Source organism: Egretta garzetta, unplaced genomic scaffold, assembly GCF_000687185.1.
Source record: "Egretta garzetta isolate BGI_Z169 unplaced genomic scaffold, ASM68718v1 scaffold293, whole genome shotgun sequence".
NCBI classification, from domain to species: Eukaryota; Metazoa; Chordata; class Aves; order Pelecaniformes; family Ardeidae; genus Egretta; species Egretta garzetta.
Window position 1 is genome coordinate 3,734,170 of NW_009259318.1, and position 14,289 is coordinate 3,748,458.

General features: G+C 42.4%; 1 protein-coding gene across 1 annotated transcript in view; it reads left to right on the forward strand.

Moving 5' to 3' along the window:
• The window catches only part of MANSC1 (MANSC domain containing 1), a 9,630-nt gene extending 3,723 nt beyond the window's left edge, over positions 1 to 5,907 (forward strand). The window contains exons 2-4 of the mRNA XM_009636507.1: positions 5 to 207; positions 1,067 to 1,207; positions 4,910 to 5,907. Of these exons, the coding sequence (XP_009634802.1) occupies positions 5 to 207; positions 1,067 to 1,207; positions 4,910 to 5,907 (1,342 nt within the window). The remainder of the gene's footprint in view (positions 1 to 4; positions 208 to 1,066; positions 1,208 to 4,909) is intronic.
• Positions 5,908 to 14,289: the final 8,382 nt, after the last annotated feature.

Below are 14,289 nucleotides of genomic sequence, written 5' to 3' on the forward strand. Positions count from 1 at the left end.
GCAGCCGGTGGCCCGTTTGCCTGCTGGTGATCGCCTGCGTGGTGCCCGGACCCTCCCTCAGCCGGGAGTGCTCCGCGGAGAAAATGGAAAATGCCATCGTCGATATAAACTTATCCCTGCCCAAAGGCATCAGGGGCGCAGAGCCGGTGTACGCCCCAAGCCCGGAGGCTTGCGTTGGCGCTTGCTGCTCGGGGGAAAAGCTATCAGGTAACCGGCTCCTCCTCGGTCTTTTCTGTTACTGCCTACCAACACCTGGGAAATTACTTCTGAAGTTGTCTGTGACCAAGGGTATTCTCTATATCTGGCACAGAAACCTTAATTTATCCTTCCACGCGTGCTGTGACTCGTAACAGCTTGCGGCTGCCATCCTGTTTTGCCAGGGGTGATGTTAGATCTTAGGGCAAGACCCCAGAGCGGTCAGGGAAACGGGAGCAGTAAAGAAACTGCATGGTGGTAATTTTAAATGTTAAAAACTCTCAGACCCCCAAACTCTAAGATGCCTGAGCTGTATTTAGTAGATGAGCTACAAAGTAACTGACATTTTGTGCTACCTTTAGTTTTAGCCAAAATGAGAGTGCTTACCCTTCTCTGAGAGGGTGGGTTTGCACCAAGGTCTTGGAGCAGCAGGAGGTACGGCAACAAGTAGAAATGACCACAGTAAAAGTAACTGCCCCCAAGCAGCAAAAAGCCAAGAGATTCCTGGGACGTGATGGGAAAAGCGTAGAAATAATTTCCTTCCCCATGAGTATATCAAGGAAGCTTTCAGATTTATCAGGATTTGTGAGCAAGGGATTATTTTGTAAAGCGGTGCCAGTGCGGTACGGGTGAGGGGAGGACGAGGGAGCGGACTCATTATTTCCCCAAGTTCATCTGTACAGGAAGAGGAAGGTGTGACCTTTTCGTATATTGGCCCTGGGCCATTCTTTTGCAGTCCTGGGTTGTTTTTCCTGTAGGAATGTTATGTTAGTACTTTTCCTCTTGCTCACACAAGGAAAAGTTGATTTAATGGACCAGAGATGGTATAAAAGTTCTTATTGCTGAAATATGTATATATCGTGTTTTGCAGGAGACAAGAAGTGTAATTTGATGATTTTTGATGCTCAAAGGACAAGCACACATCCAAACTGCTACCTGTTTTACTGCCCTAGCATGGAGGCTTGTCCAATGAAACCCGCCATGGGATATGTGAGCTACAAGATAACTAGAGGTAAATAATAGTAAAAGCCACTGATCCCCACATTAGATGGCCTTTGCACCTGTGACTTTTTGGTAGTGACCAGGAAATTTTGGGGGGGTTGCATTTTTAGTAAAATGTTCTAAGCCAAGCACTGTAATTTGAAAATGCTGCTCTTTTGCTTTGTGGAGGATGGATGGGCAGGTGTGCGGTGAGCGCCTGCATGGGCCCAGCTTCCCAGCTGGAATAACATCCCAGACCTTATGAAATTCCTTCACATTAGATTCAGAACTCCTCATAACTTTCCCTTGCTTAAATCAAAAAGAAGCTGCTTCCATCTTGATATATTCAAGAAGAAAAATTTCCTGTACATAACGCTGAAGAGTATCGCTGAAAGCAATGGAAATACGATGCCCTTGTACCTGTCTGCGTCTTCAAAGGATCCATGCTACGCTGATGGATACCATATACACAAGGCAGAAACACCAAGTAAATGTTGGGCAAGCCTTGGAGCGCCGCTGTGATGTTACCAAGTAATTGGCGATAGTAATCGTTATTTGCTGCTTTCGGTTAGGGAACCTGAAGTGCAGATGCAAACGGACTAAGCTCAGACCTTTGTGGTAGGTGGGCTGCATGCTCAGAAATTCGTTGCTGCCATGTGCTGTGGGATTTTTAGTAGCAACAAGCAAGGCTTGTTGACTGACGTTGACTTGTACCAGGCCTGTTTGAACGGCTCAGATAAGAAACTGTCCTCCTGCCAAGAATTCCCAAGGTGGCTTCAGCATGGTTGCTTGAGAGAGCAGAAATTTCGTATTTCCAGAGGCTGAAATTTTGCTGAAGAAGAGAACTTTTCCAAGAGGAACTATGCAAGGAGTGACAGCAGGATATGTAGAAAGTTTACTCACATAATGTTACCAAATATTTTTGTGCAAGCACAGTCACACAGGAATTGGGCAAAAGCAATGTGCAACAAATGAATTGCATGCCTGTAAAATTATTGTTAGAACTATTCTCCAGCTCTTTCTCCCTTAGAAGAATATAGCGGTTTCAAACAAAGAAACAAGAAATGTAATCCTGCTTGTGCTTTCCTCCTGCATGTAGTGTAATGCTCGGTTAACAACGTGATTGTATATACCATCTATTTTTCATGTTGCACTTTTTAGCTTCTGTGAACATTGGATTATGGAAAGATTAGGCTAGCTTATTTACTTTATGTTCCTAATAAGTTTTCAAAGGCAGTACCTGAGCAGCGTTGGTGCTGATAAACATTTCAAGCTCTGTTTTTTCACATGAGAAACTGCATGTGGTTACACTGAAAACCAAACTAAAAGGGGGAAAGATACTCTATTGGTAATAAAGCAACTCAAAGTACCGTCGCTATGTTAGTAATGAGATTTCGTTTTTTCTTTTTTTAACTATTTTTGTGAGTTGGTAACTAATGGAATCATTGTATGGCTCAGGAAGTAAGACATTTCCTGGTCCCAGTCACAAAGAGCTGTTGCTGAAAAGAAATAAGATTTCTGATTTCTGCTTTTCATGTAGTGCTTTGGTGTTTGCCTTTTCCACCCCACTAAGACACTGGTGGGTTCTAACAAAGCATGCTCAGGAGGTGCTTAGTTTGTTTTTAAGACTGACAACTCTGAAGTTTTGTTTTTAATGCAGCTTATTGGATTTGAGATATCAGCAGGACCGCTTTGGTTTTTTAATCTCTTTTCAGAGGTTGTCTTGTGTGGTGCCCTTGTTCTTTCTTACCAACAAGCGTACCTATCCTAGTACCCCAGCTGTACCCCGCACGTGACAGTTACGGGCAATTGCATTTGGGATCCTGTAGCCTAAAATGGAGACCAGGAACACTACAAAATCAATGTTTGATGCTGAAAACATGGGCTAGAGTTAGTTAGTGCAGGCAGTTAATTAATCCAAGTGCTGCAGAGTAGCAGCGACACTTAACTCCCGTACGGGACTCGTCATGTAGCCTCCCTCTGCTCTCTCCACCCGTCCTTTGAAGGCTGCGTGCGTGCTCCCCGCTTTCCTCGCTGTTGCCCAGGCGAGCGAGCCGAAGGTGACATAGCACGCTGCGAGTGCTTTGGAGCTGCCGCACGACATCCGCTGTCTGTGTAATCGCATGGGGAGGCGGGGGGAGCGTCCCTGGGAGTGCATCGGGAACAGGGAAAAAGTGAGCTGGGGACTGACTCTGTGGTGGTGCCAGGCCATTTCCTTGCTGATGTGGAAATGTGCCCAGAGCTGCAGAAGCAGCTGAGAGTTTGGGCATCTGTGACCATACAGTTTCTGATTCTCTAATAACGGAACATTTTGTTGTTGAAATCCACAGAGTATGGGTTTTCTCTAAGCCAGACCTTGTGGTTGGAGTCCATTATCTCTATTTAGGATCTTTGCTAACAAGCTGGTGCCTGACTGAAAGGTTAGGATAAAAATTGGTGTCTACGATTCAAGTGAAAAACTTGTGCTCTTGTTTAAAGCATTGGCAGGTTTTTGGCTTGTTGTTTTGGGGTTGTTTTTTTTTTTTAAATTTAATTTTTTTGTGGAGTCTTAAGGCTTGGAAATATATATTAAAACAGCATCCAAGTAGGCTTTTTTGCATGTATAATAAAACTGAAATAAATCCAACCCTCTAGGTAAGAGTTCCTACTTGAGAAAAAAGTGGCGATGAAAATGTCATGGACATTTTGTTATTTATTTCAATTCCAGTGCAGTTAGCAAACCTCTTTGTCTCTATAAAAAGGGATGAGTGAGAGTCAGAACTACTTGAGACGATGTTCCCTTTTAAATGTTATATGCGACAACTTAATGATAGTGTTTATTTATATATATACACACACACCTATATATATATATATAAAAATCTGAATGATAACAGCCAATCTTCCCAAGAGCTCGTGCTCACCCAAAGGGTCTCTATAATACCTGTGTAGAATCAGGTAGTTGCTTGGATTACCAATTATATGGAATTTCTGACTGTTGCCCTGCTTCTGTATTCTATAAGGTAACATTCCCCCACCTGGTTTGCAAGCAATACGTATCAGCTTTTGGAATGATCAAGTGCAGTCTGATTCTTGTGGAGGCCTTCACTGCAAATACCTCAGAGACTCTTGGAGTCTTTCTTCTAGCATGGCAGTAGGAGCTCAGGTCTTTCCTACAAATCAGTGTGTGTATAAAATGGGTATATTATTGCCACCTTGTATCACAAGACAATTTTTGTATGCGAATTGAATTGTATCAAACAATCACAGGGTGTTTGGATATTACAAGAAGGGGAGTTATATAATTGTCTTGGCTAGGTGGAAATGTGTACATCTGACAAATAAAAGTGAGGTTGAGAATATCTACTTAACTGACCGAAGCTGGCAGTGGTTTAAAGGCAAGGGGTCTACTCACTCTGCATTGCCCTGCTAAATAAAACACTTACACACATGCGATACAAGTATAAAACAATCAGATTGGGACGCTTGCTCTGCACAGGTGAATTCTGTAAGAAGTGGCATTCAGGGTCTGGTGTGCCCAGGCTTGAGACTGACAGGACTTATGACACAGAATTTAAGTCACTCACTATATTTTCAAGAAAAGGAGATCTTGATGCCTCAGTTTCATTAGTCATCACTTTCTGGAGCCCCCTTATGTCTCTCTTACTAAGAAATATAAATTGTTAGAGTAAGCCTGTAGTAGTCAAAAATAGATTTTTATCATTAAATACTGGTATTTCCTTTCTGTTTCCAGACACCCATGCCCTGGAGGATACATCCTTCACAAGTGAGGACTTTGCTTCAAATGGGTATTCTTTATCTTCAGATGCTGGAGCCTCCATTTCTCACAGTCAGACTAGCAGTCAGAATCACACCGCTGCTCTGCAACAACCCATCTTTCATCAGGCATCTGAATTCCTGAACCATGTGGCCAAGCATTTAGACAACAGTGAATTTCATACAGTTATTCCTGAATCTCAAAGGGAAAAACATCCTGGGAGCTTAGACCCCATCCCAAGGCAGAAAGTAATTAACCTGCCATCAAATACGTCTTCTGCTGTTCAAATTGGAAATCCCTCTGTTTCATTCCCCACCACTCAGTCTAGTGTTCCTGAACCCAGCACTACCACTCTTACTCCTCTGCCTACAGGTACCACCAGACCAGAATCTCGCACAACCTCTCTGCCTACTGGTGGTGCCAAACGTACTGCGGTCACCAGCACCGCAGCTGCCTTTCCGCCTACTGCAAACGCTGGAGCTAAACCTGGTATCCCTGCCACCACCATCGCTGTTACTCATGTTCCTCTTTCCAGTCCCACCACTTCTGCTTCTACTTCAACAACCAAGCGGGTGACCACGGATTCCAGGTCCGCTACCACCCCATCAGGGCCAAGAACTCCAGCCATCCCTCCTGAGCCAACAGTTGTCTCTTCCAACGATACCAGCCATGTTACGCTCCTTTCTTTTTCAGGTTTCACTCTGTCTACCAGTGATTCCCCCAAGGCTTCCCAAAATGACACTCAGGGTTATGAGCCATCTGATTCAGAAAGCTATCTGCCAGAGAGTGTTCTGAGAGGGAAAGGTGTCATTCAGCTGGGAGAAAAAAGCAGCCTTGTAGCGGCTTTGCTTTTTGGGATGATATTCTTGTTAATAGTTATTGCACTGACAGGGAAGAAAATACACGAATCTCTTCAGAAGAGACATTATACCAGGCTGGATTACTTGATCAATGGAATATATTCTGATGTATGATGGGGCAAGGGAATAAGACTGTAAGGAGCATCTTTGAGAGAACAACTCTGAAATGGAACAGTAGATATTGAAATCTCACAAGAGGATGGATTCCTTTTTTGGCCACTAATGGGAAAGCAGCATATGGCTTTGATGGGGGAAGAGAACTCCTTTTTCTACGCTGAACTGTAATGTCTGTCATTTTTGATTTATTACTAAATCTGGAAAATAAACACTAAAATCCAAGTTAAGCTAAGAAGGTCTTCTATTTAAGGCAAAAAAGCATTTGAAGAGCTTAATCTGTACTGTGACAAGATTAGTGGAATAGAAGTACACCTAATAAATTGAGTACTTGTGCAGTGCGTGAGTGTTTTCAATGCTATTTGCACCCAAATGCCCTAATGTTACATGACTGACAATCCTATTTACTCTATCTGTAACCTTAAAAGGAGTACTTAGTAATAGAGCTTTGCATCCAAATGATTTTAGGTACGAACAGTAAAAATTGTAGTACACATAACATAGCTGGCTTCATTTTCCTTAGCTGCATATAGTTTATAGATATATATGTATCTTTAATGTTTTTTTTCTGCATACATCACAAGCTGTCCTTAAAACCACGTGCTGCAAATTTGAGTTTGCCTTTTTCAAAGACCTTGCCACCCTGTAGCACATTGGGGTTTTGTGGTTTGTATCAGAGAGAAGGAAGTTTTTATCATATCAAAGTAAAGCAAGCTGCAATCGAGGTCTTCCGTGACAAATGTCATGACCAAGTGACTTGACATGTGCATGAGAGAGAATCTGTTCTAATACACCTAAATCCCTAACAGTTGAGACTCAACACCTGATTGCAGAGCAGGCAGAAACTTGTCAGGGGGCTTAGCAAAGACAACAGCTGTATTACGGGCAGAAGACACAGAAAAGGTGTGGTCTCCATTTGCTGAACATCTAAAGGGATTGCAGAGCAGAAAGAAAGTTTTAAAGGAAAATGGTGGCAACATAGGAGCGTGCCAACCTCAAAGAAGTTCCCCGCAGTCAGCAGGAGCGGATGATCAAGGTTGCGTTATCTTAATCTTTCTGGCGTTCTCCTGCTTCCCTCACCAGGCTGGTGGCTCTCAAAAGAGCTGCTTGCAACGGTGCTGGCCTTGCTGTCCCTTCTGAACACACAGAGCTCTTACTGGCTCTCAAAGCACACCCTCTTCTTTTTCAGGGTCATCTTCATGTGACCGGTAATAAGCACAGCTGCTCTTTTTGTTTCCCCACCTCTGGAACAAGAGATGAGCGAGAGTACGTGTGAGCATCTGCTGCTTGCTACACAACTCCCAGTTCGTATTATTCACATTTGCCTTCACATACACCCAGTCTAGACCTGCTTTTAGAATGAAAGACTAGATTTCAAAGTATCTATGTGGCAGGCAGCATAATCAACAACAAACATCAAGATAGAGAAGGAAAAGTGCCTCATAAATACAAGGAAATAATTCTATTACAAAATACAAAACGTGACTCACGTCCAAGACGTTCTTAGATCTGTCAAGCTCTGTGCAGTGGGAAGCAGGCGTGATCCAAAAATGGCCTCAAGGCAAGTTTTCTGAGAGCTCTAACCATAACTTTATGCAGACAATTCTCTGAAAATTCCATTATTCAAAGATCAAAGAAAAGTCAGTGCTCCTTATGTCAAGAAGTTGAATTCTTACTATATGGGGGCTGCAAATTGCTTTACAGATACAAAACCAGCTGGTCTTCTACACTGCTTAAGTCTGACAATGCTTAAATGAAAAACATTCTTGATAACCTCTTAAAAGTGAATGAAATTACAACAGAAAAGTATCTCAAGTTCATCAGCTTGTCTGTTGACTGCACTTTGTTTAACCTCCGTTTCTTCTTTTTTTTTTTTTTTAATGGCTATTTTCAAAGGTTTCTTGTCAAGGAACATGATGAAGGGGAATAACATTTCTGGGAAATGAGTTAAAATGGTAACTACTAGGCCCAGTTGTGGGCTGTAAAAATGCAGGCACAGATCTGAGCTTGACTGTAATCTTCTCTCAAAAGAACTACAACTTGGTGAGAAGCCTTCTGCATTGCGGATGTACCAGGAGGGGTGCTGAGAACAACCACTGAATCCTCACTGTGCCTTTCTGCTGTTATAACAAATTTTTTGGAGGGACAGATGGTTGATATTAATTTATACGGTCCAGTGCAGTAGAGATACATTCAAGAGACAGCAGGCAGACATATCTCAGGGTTGTTCAGAGCACTGGACATTTATTTGGCTAATATCATTAGAAACATCGCCCTCCGACCCAAACAGCGATGTATATCAAGCACGGTGAATGGCAGAAGTAAAGCAGAGAGGTACACAGCTACCATGGCTAATTTGGTGAGGATGCCAAGCAGAGTGGCCTTTCACAATTTTTGAGTGAAACAACTTTAAATGTTCTTACATTAAAACCCCTTTTTTATGCTTGAGTAAAGAAAAGCAGGTTCTAGGCAGGTGTACTGAAACACTTCTCTTTTGTTTGTGGGGTTTTTTTTTCCATCCATTTGTCTGGTTGGATTAAGAACAAATGGGGAATTGTTAGGTGACTAGTTTGGATCTTTCTGGAGGGGCATTTACAAGCTGTGTTTGAACACTAGAGGGCAACAACAGTTTATTAAATAGAATCGACAAGTTTTGAGGATGCCAATTTAAAAATGTTTTAATTAGCTAGGTTTTTAACTTTCCAGTCAATGGCTATTTCATTGCAAAAATGTTTTACAGGAAAGCTGTTTTGTTTATTGGAAGGTTCTGGGTGGAGGATTATATATGCACATTTTTAAAATTTCTTACTGTATTATACAGTGGTAGTGAACAGCTGTAGAAGACGAGACTAAGCATGTTGTCTTTTAATAATGTTAAATCAGATTGCATTATTAGTCAAGTATTGGCATTGCCAGTGAACAGAGCAGGAGAGAGAGATTTCCCATCATTCTTTCAACTATGCTACTTAATTACATGAATTTTCGGAGCTTATTTATTTGTCTGGATAACGCTCTTGTATCGTGACACAGAAAGGAGCCAGACAGAGTAACTGTAAAAAAATCCATCCAGTTTTTTTATGCTTTTCAACACTATTTATCTAAAATTTCTGTGCACTTTTCTATTTTCCCACTGACATCTCCTATGGTCTTAACTGCACGCCACACTCATGTCACTGGATCATCAGCCATCACGATATGATGACCATCTCTGTACTTGGGGTGGCTCTTTCTGAAGGTAACCAGTTATATTATGGCTGGAGGCCAAAAGCCAGCTGACTTCAATCACCTGGAGAATGTAATAATTGCTGTAGCTGCTTGTTTTCATGTTGTTGCTTTATAGTGCTGAGCAAATACAAGGTGTGTAAATACAGACTGTCATGAACAAAACTGGTTTGTAGTATTGTACAGAAAGGCAAACAGAAAGCCCAAATTTTATAACCCCTGCAAACAATCATAAAGAAATAAATTACAGATCTGTTTGAGATGGATGAGAAGAATGCATAGTCCCTAGCTCAAAGGGCTGCAAACTCCGTATAGCATGTTCTTTTCAAATAGTGCTTCAGTGTTTTGTAATTCCTGTAAGAGTAGGAAATGCTTATACTCAGGATTCTTTCAAATAAATTACTAACCCACCAACAGAAACAAAAAACCAAAAAATAATTACATGAGAAGACAGTTTCAAAACTGAGTCTTATTTTCCTTCCTCCTACAAAGCAATCTCAGTGGATTTTAATCTGATGACACCATTAGGTACTGCTTTGATCCCACCATCCCACACCCCACACTGACACAAACATAAAGTGCCATTATTGCAGTCAACAGTTTCCACCCAGTATCCCTTCAACATAGAGGAGCGATACTTTGTGCTCTGCCACACTCCTGAATTTCACCCAGACTGCTGGGCCCTTCCTATGCATTACTCATTCTCTCATATAGGTAATAGACTTCTCTACCTCCCTGTTCATTGATAGTTGTGGGATAGCTGCATCCCCTCATCGTTTGAAAGTCTTGCGCATCCCTTCAGGAGTGCATATGCTATTCCCAGATGCTCTACCAGCCTCTTGATGGGTAGGTCCCCTGAAAGATTGTGATATATTGAAAGTTTTTCTTCATCTTCAGGAAGCCTACGCTCACTCTTAACCTCACAGTCTAAATTTGTTTTTTTCTCCTAGGTCTCTACACTTCCTGAGGATATCAAAGTGTAAAGCATAAAACTGCTGCTCTTTCTCCTCTTTGTGTTTGGTAGATATCATAAACAATGAATAAATGTATTTTTAAGTTTCAGTACAGCTACACTGGATCACTGTTTCCTGTATGTTGGCTCACCTCATGAAAAAAACCAAACCCTGAGGGTTGTGCATTAACTTCTGTTCTGCTACTCCTTCCTTCCAACCTATAAAATGTCATTGTCTTAAGTGCCAAACGAGTTTAGATATGCCATGTCCAAGGTGGTCTGATCCCTCTTCTCTTTGGTTTGCTTTGGTTTTAATCGAAAATTGAGAATTCCATCATACTGACAACACCCAGGAATAGTCATCAGATAACCTGTGCACTCTCTATTTTCTCAAAGAAATTTAACAAGCAGTTAACATCCAGAACAACTCCAAGATGTTGTAGGTTGGACTGGCTAAGCCATAGGCATGTTTTGAAACATTTGCTGACTTGAGCAGTCATTCTGAAGACCACAAAGGTGTTTCTCCAAAATGCTAGGATGGTAAGGATGGCTATAGAAGGTGTAAGTACTTCCAAGGTGCTTTGGTACCTGCCATGTCAGAGAGGCAGCTGAGTTCTGGCTGAACGTTCAAAAGCCACTGGGAACAGCACCAGGTTTTCTCTGTGCCCTCACTTACACTGAAAGAAGGATGTGATCAGTGGTGCTTAGGCTTTGACACTGTGACTTTTGCAACTCTTCTCAATAACACCTACATTGAAAATTTGCACAAAGTTCAAATATTTATTCTTGTGCTAGGAAGTTGGTAGAAAAACCCTGCCTAAATCCAAATTCCACTGACACTACTGAAATTTCTGTGTAAGGATTTGGATCCTCCAAATAAGGATCCAGGTAAGTTTGGATCCTCCAAGTAAGTTATGAATGAGGTGGCTGTGTGCTGCTCTGTCTGTGTGTGTGCAAATCCCATTGGTGTCAGTGGGAGGTCCTCCAGCACCTGGTTTATAGCCGTAAGTCAAGTTCCTCCCACTTAGTGGCTTTCCAAAACAATTGCCTTATAGGATGACAGGACTTCTCTGCCCAGAGGTAAAATTTCTGAAAGAATTCAAAGACCATTTTCCCAGCTGCTTCTGATCATTTAACTATGACAAGGTTGTCCTTGTTTTGTTTCAGGGTATGAAATAAGCAGTTCAAATGTTTTTCCACCATGTGATAACTCAGGCACTATTTCTGGAAAGACTCCAGATTTGGGACAGGCTGTATGTTGCCTTTCTCCATTTTAGAAAGGGGAAAAAAATAATTTGATTGTGAGGTATAGTTTTAAACAAGTGAGAACAGGTCGCGCTACGCTGCTCACTACTAAACTTAACAAGATACACATGTGGCTTTCCTACACCAACAAATACAGAGAGCAAGGGTATACCCCATTCAAGTGAACATTGTAAAGGATGGTAGTTTGAACAGTGATGGGCCTGAATGCTGAAATCTATCCATGTGCTATGTCTAGCAGAGAGAGTGTAAGCTTTCCCAGAAATATGTTGGGAATACCCTCCTTCTCAAGGGTGAGTTTGAGGGTAGCTCAAGTGCCATGATGTTTTTGCAGTCACCAAAAATGGGTGTCACGGGTGACAGCAGACATCTCCGATGGCTACCCCATCAATTGGCAATGAAAGTTATTTTCAAGAACTCAGTCTGCATACACCAGCCATAGCAAAAAGAGCAACCAATAAAGTACAAACATGCTACAAGCAGTTACAGTGCAGCTTACTTCCTCGTGCCTGGAGCGTCTCCTGACTTTGTAAAACATCAGGCGTTCAGAACACAGAAGGCAGCTATCTTGGGCAGCAACCCAGATGGAGTTGAAGTGGGCAGATGCGGCAGCTGGGGCCCACGACCTTGCACAACAGCAAGCCACCGTGCATTGTCAGCTGGCAAGTGACACACCAGTTCTTGTACCTGTTCTGCTGCTGGCTGACACCTACATTCCAGCTCAGACTGTAGAAGGGAAGTAGGCTTGAAAGGTGAATTCAAAGGATGAGTCTTGGTTTTCGGGTAAAGTTGGTAACTTTGTAACTGACCCCAATTATTTTTTTTTCCTTTAGTTAATTTTCACCTGATTGAATGTTGATTTAGTCCTAATCAGGAATTATCTTGGTTGCAGGTCTTGTAATGGGCCTGGTAAAACAAGATAGGTCTCTCCAGGAAAGACTTTGCATATGTGTCATTTGACCTAAAATTTAACAAATCTTGTTTCAATCTCTAACTCAGCTCAACTTATATTTATTTTACCTTATTACCATCGTTTTTGACAACTCACTATTTATCCTCTACCACCTTCTTCTGCATAGCTGTTCTGTTGTCTATCCAACATTGTTCAAGAGTGGAGGTTTTGCACAGAGAAAGAAAATGGGATTTTGCCTTTGTAGTTGCTAGGTTCTGTTTTGCTTTAGTTTTCAGATCTTCCTGTGAAAAACTGAAGAGTATTTTGAACTTGAATTTTGATGTTCTAAACTTTCTTTTGAAATGGTATCTGTATAGCAAAATAATTACTGGGTGATCCATATGTCAAGGACCCAGGGCTGCATAATGTTGAGTGCTTTTTGCTCATGAAGAGGTCCTTCTGAATCTGTCGAAATAAAAAACAGTATCTCAGAAAAAAACAGATTATGTCCTTTCTTTGTCTCAAAGAGCCATGACAAGTGTTCCAGCCACACCATAGCCACAAGTCTCAAACATTTTGTGTTCATGTAAGTATAAACCATGGAATGTATTTAATGGAATGAATAGTAAAAAGAACTGGCAGATGCATAGCTGAGTACTCTAAGCTTTCTGTGCAGAAACTGGGGGCTCTGCTGGGGCATTGAATGAGACCAAAAGTTACAGCTCTTCTGCTTGTACACTGTGATCACTCAGTGGGGTAAACCAAATAAATAAAGTGAGACCAAGTGTAGATTGCTCAAACCTTCCTGTTTTGTAAAAGCTACAGAATGTGCAGAATGTCTTTGTTGCTTAATTGGAGAGATATGGGTTTGATGGATGGACTATTAGATGGATAAGGAATTTGCTGGATGGCTGAATCCAGAGAGTTGCAGTCAACGGCTAAATGTACAAATGGAGAACAGTAACAAGTGGCGTCCCTCAGGGGTCTGTATTTCATAGAATCATTTAGGTTGGAAAAGACTTTTAAGACCATCAAGCCCAACCGTTAACCTAGCCCTGCCATCCCACCACTAAACGATGTCCCTAAGCAACTCATCTACCCATGTTTTAAATGCCTCCAGGGATGGGGACTCAACCACTTCCCTGGACAGCCCATTCCAATTCTTGACAACCCTTTGGGTGAAGAAATTTTTCCTAATGTCCAATCTAAACCTGCCCTGGAGCAACTTGAGGCCATTTCCTCTCATCCTATCACCTGTTACCAGGGAAAAGAGACCAACCCCCACCTCACTACAACCTCCTTTCAGGTAGTTATAGGGAGCGATTAAGGTCTCCCCTCCTTCTCCTTTTTTCCAGGCTAAACAACATTTGGACCGATACTGTTCAATACCTCCATCGACGACATAGCCAGTGGGACCGAGTGCACCCTCAGCAAGTTTGCAGATGACACGAAGCTCAGTGGTGCAGTTGATACGCTTGAGGGAAGGGATGCCATCCAGACGGACCTTGACAGGCTTGAGGAGTGGGCCCATGTGAACCTCATGAACTTCAACAAGGCCAAGTGCAAGGTCCAGCACATGGGTCGGGGCAATCCCCAATAGCAGTACAGACTAGGGAATGCATGGATAGAGAGCAGCCCTGCAAAGAAGGATTTGAGAATACTGGTAGATGAAACATCAGATATGAGCCAGCAATATGCGCTTGCAGCCTGCAAGGCCAACTGTATCCTGGGCTGCATCAAAAGAAGCGTGGCCAGCAGGTTGAGGGAGGTGATTCTGCCCCTCTACTCCACTCTCATGAGACCCCACCTGGAGTACTGCATCCAGCTCTGGGGTCCCCAGTACAAGACAGACATAGCCCCATTAGAGTAGATCCAGAGGAGGGACACAAAAATGACCAGAGGGCTGGAACACCTCTCCTGTGAAGAAATGCTGAGAGAGTTGGGGTTGTGAAGAGAAGGCTCCAGAGACGCCTTATTGTGGCCTTTCAGTACTTAAAGGGGGCTTACAAGATGGAGAGAGACTTTTAACCAGGGTCTGTAGCTACAGGACAAG